The 17,580-nt window shown below is 35.3% G+C and overlaps 1 protein-coding gene and 1 long non-coding RNA gene across 4 annotated transcripts in view; both read right to left on the reverse strand.

Annotated features, from left to right (window-relative positions):
• LOC106158623 (uncharacterized) overlaps positions 1 to 13,582 on the reverse strand; it is a 31,896-nt gene extending 18,314 nt beyond the window's left edge. Inside the window, exons 1-3 of one of the 3 annotated variants that reach the window (XM_086994946.1) lie at positions 13,451 to 13,582; positions 1,738 to 1,906; positions 800 to 994 (exon numbers count right to left, since the gene is read on the reverse strand). In XM_086994946.1, coding sequence (XP_086851072.1) covers positions 800 to 994; positions 1,738 to 1,906; positions 13,451 to 13,465 — 379 coding nt within the window. In that variant the 5' untranslated portion in view covers positions 13,466 to 13,582. Of the gene's footprint in view, positions 1 to 793; positions 995 to 1,737; positions 1,907 to 6,811; positions 6,831 to 13,450 lie in introns of those variants that run through there. The other 2 variants (XM_086994945.1, XM_086994947.1) reach the window with 2 other exon arrangements.
• A 2,837-nt stretch (positions 13,583 to 16,419) lies between these two features.
• On the reverse strand, positions 16,420 to 17,111 carry LOC106159455 (uncharacterized). Its single transcript, XR_015331203.1, has 2 exons — positions 17,001 to 17,111; positions 16,420 to 16,732 (listed from the first exon to the last, which is right to left on the reverse strand). It is a non-coding gene; the product is annotated as an uncharacterized LOC106159455 (long non-coding RNA).
• Between the last annotated feature and the right edge of the window lie 469 nt (positions 17,112 to 17,580).

Genomic DNA, 17,580 nt, shown 5'->3' on the forward strand with positions numbered 1-17,580 from the left:
AATTTTTCCCATAATTCCTTCAGTTTGGGAGATATATAGCATTGAATTTTCAAAAATTTTGACAAGGGTGCATTTCAACGAGCGTCATGCCCAGGCAATTGCACCAATCGAGACAAAAAAACCAGGGGGTTCAAGTTGAGATTATATGTGACCTAAATCCAAGAGATGGGGACACAGGCCCATGCAGTCTAGGAGGAGAAGCGGTAACGGTGACTTGTATCCCACGCCAGCCTGCGGAGCCGGCGGAGCTCACGGAGCCGGCGGAGCTTACGGAGCCGGCGGAGCCGGCGGAGCCGTACGATACGGGTCGGGACTAAAACCATGAGTACCGCCAGCGTACACGCTGGTGGTACTAATAATTATGATAGAATAATTTGCTTTTTAAATGTTTGATATGATTTTGATTAGTTCTCAGCGCCATCTACTAACATTATTATATACTAAAACCACTACGTTCAATTCAAAACTGCTTAATTAAAAAACTACAAAATTTTCATCTGCTCAAATAATTTTCACACAATGACCATGCACTACCAAGACCAGGTAATTGTCATTGGAAAACAAACAAACACTAAACAGAACTTCATCTGAAACCATAAATTATCTATCCTCTAACATGGCCTTTTGGCTCCTTATAGTGACTTTGTCTCATAACAGAAATGATTTCTTAGTCTGCAAATAGACAGCAAAATAGTCTAGACAGACAACCATTTCAACCACATCAAATGCCCTGTCACTACCTGACCTCCCTGAAATGACCTTCAACTTGACCTTGAAGACACTTTTATCTGACCTTCACCTTGGCCTTCTTGGTTTCCATGTTGTTTCAGCTTCACCGTCACTTCTGCCATGTCCAATCCCGTCCTGCGACACAGGAATGTCTGCGTGCCCATGTCACTGACCTCCAACATGGCGTCGACCTCTGCGCCCTCTGAAGCTTTCTTATCCATACTTCTGTCCTCAGCAGGCTTTTCAGACACCGGGTTGGTGTAGCCTGGAAAATTGATAATTTCTTACTTTACAGAGAAATTAATAATCTACTAGTTACCCTGCAAAACTAAATTTAAGTCAATATTTTTGTTTATTTTTGCTAGCTTTTTTTCCTATCAAAAATCCTAATGAGAGAGAATCCAGAATGTATAAATTAATCAGTTTTGAAAAAAAATTTAATTAAATTTTCTAATTAAATTAATTAATTTTAATTAAATTTAAATTTTTTCTAATTAAAATTAGAAAGCTGATGTTGTTGCATACACACTAAATATGTCAGTGTCTATTGTAAACATGTTTCCATTTAATGCAGTTCTATCATACTATTTCCAAAATGTAAACATGTATAAATGAAAGAAAACAATTAAAGGAGGAGGGGGGGAGGGCAAGATAGTCGATACAATAAAACTTAGGGTAACAGAGAAATTGAGCTGGGTAAAAACTCACTTTCAGAACTATGATATTCAGGGTGATAGCATGTGTTGGGGAGAGAAAGGTTACTATTGGCACCTATTTACCCACACCAATATATATATATATATATATATATATATATATATATATATATATATATATATATCTGTTAATTAAATATCACCTGCATCTTAAAACTGATAGGATTCCACCCTGCACATGTGCTGTTTGCAGTACTTTCTAATAAAAAAAAATGTGTTCCTTTATTTTAATGAAATAATAAGCAACCTCCTACATTTTTGACAAAAGTGTTTTTTTTTTTTTTTTTTTAACCTTCATGATCTTCCTGTTTTATAAGCTTATCTTTATGGTCATCAGGTGCTGCCATCTTTTGGTCACTGGCATCAACTACTGTCTCCCCTGTTGCCTTTATTTCACTTGTTGGTAGCAATGAGTAGGAATGAGTTTCGGTAGCTAAGGCACGTAATGGAGATTTTTGTCTCTGAAATAGCACAATAAATATTACTTTTAGTTTCATAGATATAATAAGAAAAAGAAAAATAAAGAGAAAAAGAAACAAAGCAGCAAAGCTGTCAAATGTACAGACAAAGAACAGAAAATAAAGATGCAAATAAGTGAAAAATTAAATTTTCACAAAAAACTGTTAAATTGCCAGAAAAATTTACCAAACAGACTGCGTTGCCTATTGAAGCTGTATGTTAGACCCACGTTTCTTTCCTGTAAGTTTGAGAACAGTAAGTGACATGATTTCCCTTAAATGGTCATCATAGGAGCAGTGCCCAAAATAGGGGTTTCTTCAAATTTTGATGCAACATTACATAATGTTTAACAGCATAATGACAATCAAATGTTATTAATAAAATATTAGTAACATGGACATTCAGAAAATGTGACAAGCAAAAGTCTTCAAGATCATGGAACTTTAAAGTCACACCTTGAAAATGCCAATATGTGAAAAATTAAATTTTCACAAAAAACTGTTTAACTGCCAAAAAAAAAAAAATAAATAAATAAATAAAAAAAAATAAAAATAAAATACCAAACAGACTGCCTTGCCTACTGAAGCTGTATTTTAGTCCCATGTTTCTTTCCTGTAAGTTTGAGAACAGTAAGTGACATGATTTTCCTTAAATGGTCATCATGGAAGCAGTGCCCAAAATAGGGGTTTCTTCAAATTTTGATGCAATATTACATAATGTTTAACAGCTTAATGACCATCAATTTTTAATTATAAAATATTTGTTTCACAGATATTCAGAAAATGTGACTAGCAAGGTCTTCAGGCCCATGGAACTTCAAAGTCACGCCTTGAAAATGCCAAAATGTAAACAAGACAGCACTGTTCTGAAATGGGTTTATTTCCATTTTTAACACTTTTTTAACATAAAACAAAATAAACATTTTACTGCCATTTTATATGACCAACTAAGAAAATTGATGAGATGGGAAAAGTATCAATAGAACAGTGTTAAATGTCTAATTTCCTCCATTCTGAGATTCTGAACATAGTGGATGATTGAATCTGACAAACTGCAATGATATGAGTTTATTTCCATTTTTGACACTTTATTACACAATACATGATAACAAGTTTACCATGTTTTTTACATAATCAACTAACAATGTTGTAAAGATGCAGGAAATATCAAACAAACACTTTTAGGCATCTTATTAGTTAAATAATGAGACTGTTAACATGCCTAATAATTGAATCTGAGGAAATGTGAAAAACAGTATAACTTCTAAAATAATGGCCCGATTATGCTGATTTTCGAACTCAACCTGCGTTTTAGTAAGATTGACCACTCCTGTGAGTATAATTAAAATTGGCCAATCCGTTTTTCTTATATTGTGTTATCAGTGTTGTATTTATATTAAAAATAGTGAAAAAAAAGCATAAATTCCCTAAAAATGGCCCAAGCATGCTGATTTTCGAACTTGACCTGCATATTATGAATATTCATCAGTTCTGTAAGTTTCAAGTCAAAAGGTAAAATGGTTTACCACTTATCGTGTTATCGGTGCTGTATATATGCTGAAAAAAGTGAAAAAACAGCATAAATTCCCTAAAAGTGACCCGATCATGCTGATTTTCGAACTTGACCTGCGTATTATGAATATTCATCAGTTCTGTAAGTTTCAAGTCAAAAGGTAAATTGGTTTTCCACTTATCGTGTTATCGGTGCTGCATATATGCTGAAAAAAGTGAAAAAACAGCATAAATTCCCTAAAAGTGACCCGATCATGCTGATTTTCGAACTTGACCTGCGTATTATGAATATTCATCAGTTCTGCAAGTTTCAAGTCAAAAGGTAAAATGGTTTTCCACTTATCGTGTTATCGGTAAAAGTGCACGGCGACGACGGCGACGACGGCGACGACAGACGCAGATGATGGCTATATGTACAGACACATCTGTGTCTGTACATAAAAATTAGCTGACTGAGCTCTTATATGATATAATTATTTTGTTACATTTGTTTGCAACTACAAGCTATACACTTGTACTACAAGTGATATATATGATATAATAACAATATCAAAACTATCTGAAAATTAAAAAAATTACAAAACATTATTACTACAGTCGAAATGAGTTAAACTTATAAGTGTTGTTCCCTCCTCATCTGGAATTTTAATTAATTTTTGCTGAGTCATCCCATGTGTGTTCATGTGATGCAGACACGTTCTTCAACCTGTGACAATTACTCATGATACTATTTTTTGGCAGAACTGAATTACTAGTATTTCCCTTCCCTCCACAGGATTTAATTTTTTTTATTTCTATAAGTCAACTCTACTCTCAATGGGGCATTTCATTATTTTTGTGTCCTGGGCATAAAAATTTCAAACATATAAAAATCAACCAAAAGTAACATTTTCCGTGCGTGGGTTAAAAAAAGATTTACCTGTAATTTATGAATTCATTATTTTATAGAGCTTTAAACTTGAAAATTGTGCAAAATTGCACTACAGATGGAATTCTTTTTTTTACTTTCTTAATTTTGCATATTTTGAAGGGAATAAGATTATCATACATTCAAATAGTTATCATTTCTAAATTTTTAAATTAAAAGAATAATTTATATTGTCTCACAATGTCCTACTATAACCACCCCACCACCCCCCTACTGGTACCTCTCCCTTTATCATTGGATGAGCTTTTCTTAACTCTCAGGATCAGCCAAAGCAAACACTGTGTACAGTCTGTAGCATTCAAAGCCAAGAACGGAAAAGTCTATTGACAAGCAAGGTTAATGGTAGACACGTTCAGAGATCAAACGTATCATCTTACCCCACAGTAAACATATGCTTCCCTCATTTATCATACTGAGTTAACTTTGGCATAAATTCAAACTTGACAAGCTTTTTACTAAAAAGCCATACAGATACTAAGTAGATTGAAAAACTGTCCAAGCGTAACTTTAAGATCAAATTTTCATCTTATCTGACACCAGATATATCACCAGTAGTTCATAAAATGAATTTTGCACCTGTTTAACAGCAAGAAAGATTTGCCTTGTTTCAGAGCCTTATTTAGTTCTTTTTTTAAAAGTAGACTACTACCAAGGGTTTTGAAGCCAACCAACATTTCGGTCTGAAAAGGTCTAGACCAAAATTGGGGCCATACACGTAGCTGTTTTGTAAAACTGCTGTTTCGCTTACAACAACAGGGGCAGATTTAGGCCGTCTTCTGGATCTTCCGGAAGACGGTCAGATTTTCAAGTTTACATTGATGGGTATCAAATTTTTCTGTCGGAAGATGGTCAAAAATGGAGGATAGATCAACAAAGATAATTTGGAAGACTGTCAAAATATATATCTGGATCCGCCCCTGAACAATCCTAGACATTATGCATACATACATACAGATGGGAGCAGATGGGTATTTTTTTATCGGAATCAGAGAATTGCCAGTGAAATGTCAGTTGCATTAATGTCTAGTAACTGGGGTAGATGTGCCACACTGAAAGCTTTTAGTTATAACGTTCTTCCCAAATTGCTGTAACTGCGTGTTCTGTACGTAAATAATGTTTTGTAAAGTTGAGTATCAGATTCAGTAAACCTTTTCATACTTTTTATCTAGGTCAATGACTTCACTTAACAACGAGGTTATCGTTTATGTAACTGAGTCTGCCCTTTTTGTACTATGTAGACTCAGAGGCACCTCTTAGCTCATGTTTGCAATATAAATTGTTCTAAAAAGCAAAACTGCAAAAATGAGAAGTCCCTCATAATAAATATTTAAATAAATAATAGGAAGGAAAATAATTTTAAAACAATTCTAGTATCCATGATTAACTTATTTCAGCTGTTAAACAATGTAAATCCAGTCCAAAAAAAAAAAAACTGTAATATATTATAATATATAAATAACTAATAGCTGGTATCTAAATAAGGTTAAAATTGTGTTTTGGCTGTGTTGATGAGTTCTAGTTGTATTTATGTCTACAGATACTGAAACACCAAACAGGATGATATTGTGGCACAGCAAAAATTAACACTAGGCACTCTGTCGCATACAGCACAGTGGACTACAACATCTCATCAAAATAAATAAATATATAATAAAACACACACACACATTTTTAATTACAACTGTGCCTATTTTGTTTTGGATGACCAATACAGCAAATCGTGATGGTTGGCCATCCTCCCTATCCTCAAACATAAAGAATAACTATATGGATGAATATAAATTAAGTAAAGTTTGGACATTCAAAAGTAGAGTGCAGAAAGGAGAGATCTGCATTTATGGGTTCAAAGTCACACAGGTACTAATAATCACATGTAAATTATCTTAATGGGAAAGGGAAAGTAAAATTATGTACAAGTTTATGGCCTTATTTAACATCCATTATTGAAGTAAATGTGGAGAAACCAGGGAAAGGAAAATAAAACAGATTTTAGCTCTAATAACTTTTTATGCTGAAAAATCATTACTGACTTTATCCCAAAATTCTAAAATTCAGTATTAGAAATTTATTTTAATATATATTCCTTTTTAAATCATTTTTATCATTATCATCTTTTAATACTAAGGGGAAAGTCATCATAATAAATTGCTCACTGTTATATTATCACAGGTCAAATTCCTTATAGATCAATATTTATTGATCACAGGTCAACATCCTAGCTCAACATCACAAGTCAACATACAAGGTCTGCACCCTAGGTGAAGACCATGAGTAAGACATGCACCAAAAGACCACTTTATACAAAATGTTTACCTGTAATACTACGCCAACTAGTAACTAATAAATGGCCTGAATTATTCATTGCTACTGACAGCAACTTACCTCAAAGATCAAATCTTACAGTTACATTACCCAACAACAAATAGTGATCAGAATTGTTACATATTTGACAGGTATTCATAACTTACCTACAAAACAACAACTGCTGATTACTAACACTTGATCACCAGGGACCTCTGAATTCCTCTATCTACACAGTTAGAAAATGATTCAAGAACAGTAACAGCAATGTCAACAGTAATTCCAATGGCTTTCTACTGTAAAATGACAACTGTGGACTGTATGAAGTACCCACACTGGAGCAGCATCCGTCCACAGATAGAATTACAGTAACAGCAACGTCAACAGTAATTCCAATAGTATTCCTACTGTTAAACAGCGACTGTGGACTTAAAGAGGTACCCGCACTGGAGCAGCATCCGTCCACAGATACAATATTACTAGTACTGTAACAGCAACAACAGTAATTCCAACAGTTTTCCTTCTGTTAAAAGACGACTGTAGACTGTAAGAAGTACCCACACTGGAGCAGCATCCGTCCACAGCTTCAACTAAAATGATTTCCTATCTTTCTGCCAGGAAGATAAAGTTTCACCTATCTGACACTGCCAGGGGGCTCTAGAAGGGGCACTGAGATGTGAGATTATTAACTTTAACTGAGCTAGTGATTAAATATGGGCTGTGACAGGTTCTCTTAATTGATACCTAGACATCTTTTTGTACTGAATTTTTAAAAATAAAAATCTAGATTATTTTGAAGGGCTCATTAAAACAAAAGACATCTATATCAAAAGTGATGCTCATGGCTGAAAATCACAATTTTTTGGTGAGCCTAATTTTGGCCTTTACCCATGCATGGCCTTGATTGCTCTGATATTGATGATGTTATATATCAGGACACTTCTACGTTTAGTTTTGCAGCAAATTAATAGTTATACCCTCCATAATAACACCTAATGCTCCAGTGACAACAAAGATGTTCATGAGATAATTAATAATTTACTTATCGAGTATTATTTATCGTATTAATGAGTAACTCTTTAGGCAGATTACTTTGAGAAAATATGTAAAAGCTAGAACTTGTAAGTTCTATATACACAGGTATTATCAAATATATTATAATGTCACTATATGTGATGTATTTCTCTTAAATTATCCATAATTGTCAGATATAAATAATTTACATAAATTTTAATTTATAAATTAAGCCGTTTATAAGGCAAGGTTTTGGTATAAATTTTGTATTGAGTGCAACATTAACTGCTTAGTTTAAGGAGAAATTATTTCAGTACTGGTATTCAGACAATTAATTTTTAAAAATTTTCATGTAAATATATGTATATTTTTTTTAAATATTATGTGGTCAATTCTCACACCAGTACAACACACACACCCTCCCCTCACATCTTTCCACCTCATAGTGCACATTTAAATATGTAAACTGACGAGGTTGACTTTCATATAGATTCCAGTCTCTCCTATTCTATAGGCTCAGGTAGTCCCTAGGTTTTGTTAAAGGGGAGCACAAGGATAAAATTTGAAGGCCTTCAGAATAAGTTGATCTACAGACTTACTGCTTAGACTGGGTTCCCATGCCTAGATCGATCCATCTGGATCGATCTAACTCCCTGGGGAGTCTCACTAAATTGCTGTCAACTAACCGGTTTAAATGTCTGTCATGGCTACCGAATCAGCTAGGGGGTAAAGATAATTACCCCCTAACAGCTTTACTAGGCGTAACAGATACTTACGCGTGTCAAGTTGACAGCAATTTAGTAAGACTCCCCAGGGAGATACATCGATCCAAATATCTGTGGGAATGGTCCCTCAGTTGATCACCTCCACATGCGCTGTCCCTGCAGGAGCCTAGCAATTAAACCTTGAAATCATGATTTAATCCGTTTACTAGTAATGGTGTGTATGGAGGTGGGGAGACCATCACCAGATTAATCAGCATTGCTTTTATGTGGGTCGGCCATATTTGATCCACGGATCTGTTAAACCCCAGATCAACTTGTTCTCTGAATGCCCGATTAATTTAGCAACACTTTGTAAGGTATTTGTGAAAATAAATCAGATGGCGGTGAGATGAGAAAATAAAATTAAGGCACGCAGAAAACTGTCAAATTTGCTTGGTGTATAGCATTGTTGTTCATGTTTTTTTTTTTTTTTTGTTTTTTTGTTTTTTTTTTGGAGGGGGGAGGGGAGGGGGTGGAGGGGAGGCAAACCTAGAAAAGGCATTTTGTAAATAGTTTTAAAACACCAACATTTTGTTGAAACAGGCCCCAGGACTAGCCAGCCTATCTCAAGATAAACAGACTACTGTATGTATACCAGTAAGCCAAAGTGATTTCAAAAACTGTCATTTGATTGTGGTCTTGACATACTTACATAGTAAAGATCTAACATCAAAACGCAACATAAATGTAAAATCTAAGCCTTTGAAGAAGAAATATCTTGGTGTACAAGTACAGGCAGTCTGGCAGTAAGCATTTGGCAAATGCACTTACTAGTATTCTGATTTCATGAAGTACTACTATAAGACAATATGAAAAAAATCTCTTGTCTTTCACTATAATTAACTAGAGGATCAGAAAGGCGATACCGCCTCCGAATATTGTACCACCAGCTGGAGCAAGCGCATTCGTACAGACCCCCACATACACAAAATAAGGAACACAGCCACCAGTCTTGTGCTTGACAAGCTGTAAAAATGCAATCAACAAGAATTTTCAAAATATGCAAAAAATATATATATAACTAAAAATGGTACAATCAAAGTTAAGTTCATCGTAAGGTAGGTCAAAGGTCAATTCCAAGGTCACAGTAAATTGCCAGTATATGACTTCCTATTCAACTTCAATAGTAACTATGGGCCTATCTCTGCCAGTTTTGGAGATAAAAGGGAAGCAAAATTTGCAAAGTTCAGTTCATGGTGAAAAGTAGGTCAAAGGTCAATTTTAAGGTCACATTTAGATTGCCAGTATATGACTTCCTATTCAACTTCAATAGTAACTATGGACCTATCTCTGCCAGTTTTGGAGATAAAAGGGAAGCAAAATTTGCAAAGTTCAGTTCATGGTGAAAAGTAGGTCAAAGGTCAATTTTAAGGTCACTTTAAGATTGCCAGTATATGACTTCCTATTCAAGTTCAATAGAGACTATGGACCTATCTCTGCCAGTTTTGGAGATAAAAAGGAAGCAAAGTTTGCAAAGTTCAGTTCATGGTGAAAAGTAGGTCAAAGGTCAATTTTAAGGTCACATTTAGATTGCCAGTATATGACTTCCTATTCAACTTCAATAGTAACTATGGACCTATCTCTGCCAGTTTTGGAGATGTAAGGGACTAAATGGTATAATTTTGGAGTTACCATAATGTGCCATAAATTTCCTACAGAAAAAATTAATTAAAATAAAGAAAAGGTCATTTTGGTCAAAATTCTTGAAATGGGAGGTGCTCTGAAGTTCCAGATGTTCAAATTTGATGAAATAATGTCATTTTTGACCACAAGTTGTCTGCTTTGCCAAGCCTTATGTTTTATTTTTCCAGAGTTCAAAATTTATTATCCATTACCGTACTGCACATTTTGCTCTCACCACCAATATGTACTTTTTGATACAGTGTAACTTTAGAGATGAAAGGGAAGCAAAATTTGCAAAGTTCAGTTCATGGTGAAAAGTAGGTCAAAGGTCAATTTTAAGGTCACATGTAGATTGCCAGTATATGACTTCCTGTTCAAGTTCAATAGAGACTATGGACCTATCTCTGCCAGTTTTGGAGATAAAAGGGAAGCAAAATTTGCAAAGTTCAGTTCATGGTGAAAAGTAGGTCAAAGGTCAATTTTAAGGTCACATGTAGATTGCCAGTATATGACTTCCTGTTCAAGTTCAATAGAGACTATGGACCTATCTCTGCCAGTTTTGGAGATAAAAGGGAAGCAAAATTTGCAAAGTTCAGTTCATGATGAAAAGTAGGTCAAAGGTCAATTTTAAGGTCACATATAGATTGCCAGTATATGACTTCCTATTCAAGTTCAATAGAAACTATGGACCTATCTCTGCCAGTTTTGGAGATGAAAGGGAAGCAAAATTTGCAAAGTTCAGTTCATGGTGAAAAGTAGGTCAAAGGTCAATTTTAAGGTCACATGTAGATTGCCAGTATATGACTTCCTGTTCAAGTTCAATAGAGACTATGGACCTATCTCTGCCAGTTTTGGAGATAAAAGGGAAGCAAAATTTGCAAAGTTCAGTTCATGGTGAAAAGTAGGTCAAAGGTCAATTTTAAGGTCACATGTAGATTGCCAGTATATGACTTCCTGTTCAAGTTCAATAGAGACTATGGACCTATCTCTGCCAGTTTTGGAGATAAAAGGGAAGCAAAATTTGCAAAGTTCAGTTCATGATGAAAAGTAGGTCAAAGGTCAATTTTAAGGTCACATATAGATTGCCAGTATATGACTTCCTATTCAAGTTCAATAGAAACTATGGACCTATCTCTGCCAGTTTTGGAGATGAAAGGGAAGCAAAATTTGCAAAGTTCAGTTCATGGTGAAAAGTAGGTCAAAGGTCAATTTTAAGGTCACATGTAGATTGCCAGTATATGACTTCCTATTCAAGTTCAATAGAAACTATGGACCTATCTCTGCCAGTTTTGGAGATAAAAGGGAAGCAAAATATGCAAAGTTCAGTTCATGGTGAAAAGTAGGTCAAAGGTCAATTTTAAGGTCACATGTAGATTGCCAGTATATGACTTCCTATTCAACTTCAATAGTAACTATGGACCTATCTCTGCCAGTTTTGGAGATATAAGGGACTAAATGGTATAATTTTGGAGTTACCATAATGTGCCATAAATTTCCTACAGAAAAAATTAAATAAAATAAAGAAAAGGTCATTTTGGTCAAAATTCTTGAAATGGGAGGTGCTCTGAAGTTCCAGATGTTCAAATTTGATGAAATAATGTCATTTTTGACCACAAGTTGTCTGCTTTGCCAAGCCTTATGTTTTATTTTTCCGGAGTTCAAAATTTATTATCCATTACCGTACTGCACATTTTGCTTTCACCACCAATATGTACTTTTTGATACAGCGTAACTCGAAAACCGTATGGAATACAAAAAAACGGAGACCACCTCCAGTGTTGGGCTTTACATGCTCTACAAAATGCAAAAAAGAATGAGTGTCTAGCATTAACGGTTCCCGAATTAGAGACAGTTTTCAGTTTCGATATCTTATGGCCGTTACTCCCGTGAAAATGCACTGATTGACCCCAAATTCACGGAGATGAAAGATGACCCGAAATGTAACACTTTCCATTAATATTGTTAGTTAAGTCTGTGTGGTGTCTGAATAAGAGCGCAAATCATTTTTTTTTCGGCAAAAATTTTGTTTTTTTGAAAATTTTGGCCTGTTTGACCTTGAAATAAAGGTCAAAGGTCAAATCCAAGGGCATATTTGAAATCTACACATATGACTTTTGGAAAGCTGTCTGTAGAATTTTTTCCCATAATTCCTTCCGTAGGGGAGATAATTAGCATTTAATTTTGCCATTTTTGGACAAGGGTGCATTGCAATGAATGCCACACCTAGACCCCAATACCGACAAAGCCCAAATTTTACGTGGAACGAGTTGAGATTATAGGTGACCTAAATCCAAGAGATGGGTATGGGGGCCATTACCGTCTAGGAGGAGAAGCGGTAACGGTAACATGGCGGCGGAGCCGGCGGAGCCGCAGGAGCCGGCGGAACGGACCGGACGGGACTAAAACCATGTGTACCGCCAGCGCTAACGCTGGTGGTACAAATATAATGATAATATCCATATGTTTGTTTAAGTCAATATTATCCAGCTTAGATTTGATTACAACAATCAAATTTCACAAAAGGCAACTTGAAGTCAGTTCAAGATTAGTCACCTAAAAAGCTAAATCACAAGATCATGTGGACTAACAAAGACCTTATGAGGTCACAAGATAACACCCTGTATATCAGATGCCACTAAGATCCAACTTCTCTATGCATTATCAGCAAGACTCTGCTGTGCAGTTTACGTATTCTGTGATACTCTGGGCCAGTAGGAGAAATGGACTGGAATATTTTTTAAAGATCGAATAACCTTCCCTGTGCACAACTTTTGTCACAGACTGGAGACAACAGAACAGTCTGTGAGTTCCCAGTGACCCGTGGAAACCAGGGTACAACAAAACTGCAGTCTAACTGGTGTGTAATTTCGATCAGCAGCTATAAATAAAATCAACAGAAAACACCTGTACAGGTGGAAATATATAAGTTCACATTAGCATTGCTTTGGTTGGCATGTCATAATATATATATCCAGGAATATATCTACATTATATATTTTATATCACACTAAAGGGAAATAAAGTGAATGTGGAATTATAGTAAATCAATTATACAATCAAAGGCAATGGGGTTTCTGGCCCTCGAGAATTTTCCTGTGTACTGTAAGTGCGTTTTACTATCCACCTTCTTGGTTTTATACATTGTATGTACGAGCAAGTCATGATGTTTCATTTGTGCTGCTATTATTGTTCCTATTATATCAAGGCTTAATCAATGCTACTTGCATTTGGCTTCGCTTTTCACTGTATGTTGAAGAAGAGGCGGCTTCGTCAATAGCAGTTAGTATAATGTTCAAATTGTGTATAGCCTCAAAATGCACTCCATTCAATAATAATAATATGATCATTAATAGAAAATTAAAATTTTACATCGATCGAACACAACAGACTGTAACAAGCAGATACCTCCTTGCGCTCCATGTTGAAGTGATTGCTCTAGACTTGTTCGAGACAAAATGCCAACTGTCAGCTGCACAAATGAGGAATTCCCTCGTCCTCCATTTTGACACGATTTTCCTTTCTTCGGCGTGATTAACCTAGTTTCATAATGAGGCTATTTGTACATTTCTGTGAATAGCCTGCGCGCGACGCCTGTCAATCATTATTGAACGTGCGGGCCAGAGAGAGATCGAGAGAGAAAGAGAGAGTAAAGGGGGGGGGATGATTGAAATAAATTTAATAAGACTGAGGTTTTAAAAAAAGAGAGTCAAAATCAATCAAATAGGCGTTTAAGGCCCACTATATTTTACTGTTGAAAATACTATACTATCCAGATACATATATCACCGTATAGATCTTTAACAATTAAATAAGTTATAATACTGATGCATCTATGAAGATCTGCTATAAAGATGAACACTTTAACACCACCGACGTCACGTATCCTAGGAGTTTTTTTTTTTTTTTTTTTTTTTTTTCAAAATCCCTGAAGAAGGCCTGTAGGGTCCGAACGCTTGGATTACATATTATACATCTTTATAGTAGATCTTCACAGATGTATCAGTATTATAACTTATTTCCTATCCGGATAAAAACATAAAAAAATAATTTAGGTACTCTCAACCGGAACTGTCCATCAAAATAAATTTTCCTCGCGGAAAAAAGCAATTTTCTCCCTCCTACAAATCATCGATCGACGCGTCCCGTTGGGTTTGAGGTTTTATTTATTAATTAATTAATTTTACAATTTATATAATTTCTAAATGACTGGCTAGACGTTTAGACCACCACTCCTTCCTTTACGTTTTAGAAGGAACTATCGATATCAGGTACTTTTATAGTTTCAAAAAATGTGTGTTAATATTTGAGAAAGATTTGGGAAAGATTTGTAATTTGAAGGATTTTTAATTGCTTAGAGTAGGCTAAAAAATAAATAAATAAAAATTAAATAAGCCCAAACGAGCCCATGTAGGTAGATGTAGCGTGAGTGGGATAAACACGAGTTGTGTCAATTACAATCTTCTTAGTTATGGATGCCACCTTTTTCAAATGATATTATACTTCTAAACATCCAACAGCCCAAGTTCCCTTTTCATAATTATTATTATTTTTTTTAAATTTTATTTATCTAATTTTTCTTGGTACCCTTTCGAGATTTTCCGCCTACTGTAAAATAATATTTCTGCTCACAAATCATTGCCCAATCCGTTTTTTTTTTTTTTTTTTTTTTTTTGTCATTTCAAATTGAATATATATATATATATATATATATATATATATATATATATATATATATATATATATATATTTTTTTTTTTTTTTTTTTTTTTTTTTGTTAGTTCTACATTACTGGCCTGTCACTTTTAATACCTACTGCTTCTTGTACTTTTCGCCGTGCTAACTTACATTTACAAATTAAGCCATTTCAATGAAATGAATGAACTCTATTTTCGCATTTCGAAATTTTCTTCATTATGAGGAATGTAATGTAGACTGTTTCACATAGACTTGGCTCACTGATGATATTGACTAAGCAGATTTTATGATAATGACCAGCAATGGGTTGTTGTCCAATTGAACACTAATTCTAAACATTGCCGTTTTTTTATGCAAAGGGTAATTTGCCCTGACCCACGCGACTTCCCGATCCCGAGGCCAGGTCGTGGTTGTGACGGAAAGTCATGCGTTATCCGGGATTCGAGCTGGCTGACTTTTCGTCACCATGGTTGATGATGGCTTTGAGTTTTTTGGCAGCCGCGCACTCTACCGAATCAAACACAATTTTAGAAATTATTTCTAGACAAAAACAAATACATTAAACATACTATAATTCGTACCCGCGTACAAGTATCTAAGGCTGTATTCCCAGAGCTTTTAGATCGATCTATCCCCGCGGGGAGTCTCACTAGATTACTGTCAGATAATCCGGCTTAAATGTCCGTCCCGCCTACTACAAGCTGTAAGGGGGTAATTAAATTTCGTGTCCGCTCGGCTGACAGCTATTTAGCGTGAACCCCCAAGGAGTTAGGTCGATCTAAAGTAGATCGATCTAATCTCTGGAAATGGGGTCTAACTGTGTCCATGATAGCGGAGTTACCACGGAGCCGCAGAAGCTTTGTTGGAAGACTTCAGATCATATGAAAACTTTCTACCTTCTCACGGAGAGGACCAGTTTGAATGTACAGTATACTAGTATGTGTAGGCTATATCTGCAATTACAAGCGATAGCCCGGGTGCCGTACAAATGCATTTCATCCCGAGCCACGCCAGTCCCTGAGCATGCATGGTCTTATCATCAACATATCAACATTGAACCTCATGATGCACACGAGGCCTTGTTTGAGAAGCCGACACGGAGCCTTCCTAGATGCTTTAATTTTTTTTAATGCTGAAATTTAGTTTGGCTTCCATTCAGGTAGATGGCACTATATAGTATTCCAAACCCCATGCCAGCGATTTTCCTTAGTAAGCTTTTACCGTTGATAAATCAAAATAATACCTTTGTTTAATGAAATTCTGTAATTAGGGGCATATAACTACATAATTAAAACATTTAAACCCAAGGGACGGCACGGGATTGTATTCCATACACTCGTGATCAACTCTGCCAATTTTCGTGATAAAATCTTGTTCACGGATGAAGTTACACCCCATACCCAGGGACGGATTTAAGCCGTCTTCTGGGTCTTCCGGAAGACGGTCAGATTTTCAAGTTTACATTGACGGGTATCTAATTTTTTCTGTTGGAAGACGGTCAAAATTTGAGGATGAATCAACAAAGATATTTGGAAGACTGTCAGTAAATAGCTCTGGACCTGCCCCTGCATACCGACTGCTATCTCACCTTAAAATAGAATGGCGTTAAACTGACGATTAAAGCTTTGAGTTTCCTATACATATACTGTACATTACAACGAGAAATATAAAAGGCAATATTTTACATTTTCAATTTTTTATTGTTGTAAATCAACACAAACATACGTGTAGATGCTTTATTGAATAATTAGATGCAGGAAAAATCTCGTTTTCGGTAGCTGGATAATAATAAAGGGTTACAATATCCTTATAGTCTGGATTCAGACACTTTTTTTATATATTACATCAGTACATAGAAACTGTTAATTGATAAATGTTGGTGTAATCCATGAATAAAAGACAGTGTTATATAGTAGTAAATGTTTGTCTTTGCTTCGTTGTTTCTCCACAGGAAGTTTGCAAATGCTCTCTCGACAGAAGTTTAACAGACACCTGTAACGAAAGAAAATTGGACGACCCCTTTTAGTAAATAGATAGCGCCACAAATGCCGCGTTTTCATTTTGTTAAGCTCCATGTTTTAAATCACTATATCAGTATCAACTATGGTAAAAAAACATATTTTCTAAAGAAATTGAATGGCAAACAGCGTCTGACGTCTAAACTTTTAATGGGTAAAAACTACTTCCGTATTTCAAAATACATTAAGATCGCTTCTCCCTATCCCTGTCTCTAATTCAATCTACAAGTTTGGATTGTCACCTTTCTAAATGCGCATTTACTTCCTTGTCTGCAGCACGCTGCGTTCGACAACCTTTTGGAGGGGCGTATCTTTGTAGTATGAGTTCTCGGAGCTGTAAAACCAGAAAAAACTCCAATAATACATGTAATACGTGCATAAATCCAAACTAATAAATAGTTTTATTCGATTATTCCTTTCTTAACTTAGGGCAATTACTGTTTGATGAAATAAAGATATTGCGACAGTTTCTTTTTATGCAGAATTTTTTGGAAACATCTTACTCTGCCTAAATCAGAATGTCGACAATGTTAAGTCGATTCTGTGATATTGTTCTAAATACATTCCACAAATGATCTCCATAACGTATAATAAATGTACTTGACATACAGGTACCTGTAGCTACCAGTAATGTGACATTATTTGTCACCATGACCACTCACAGTATATTGCTACTACAACATTCTCCATTGTTTCAGTTAAAATGGAAGACACGAAGAAAAGGTTCATTTTGATATTTTGCAAAGGGGGCACTAACCCGCTGAAATTCGTGAAACTCTAAGCGTCTTCAAACAACATGCCATGAAATTCGCAAAAGGAACA

The sequence above is a fragment of the Lingula anatina genome, chromosome 9 (assembly GCF_051362555.1).
Source record: "Lingula anatina isolate TDL-2025a chromosome 9, LinAna3.0, whole genome shotgun sequence".
Classification (NCBI taxonomy): domain Eukaryota; kingdom Metazoa; phylum Brachiopoda; class Lingulata; order Lingulida; family Lingulidae; genus Lingula; species Lingula anatina.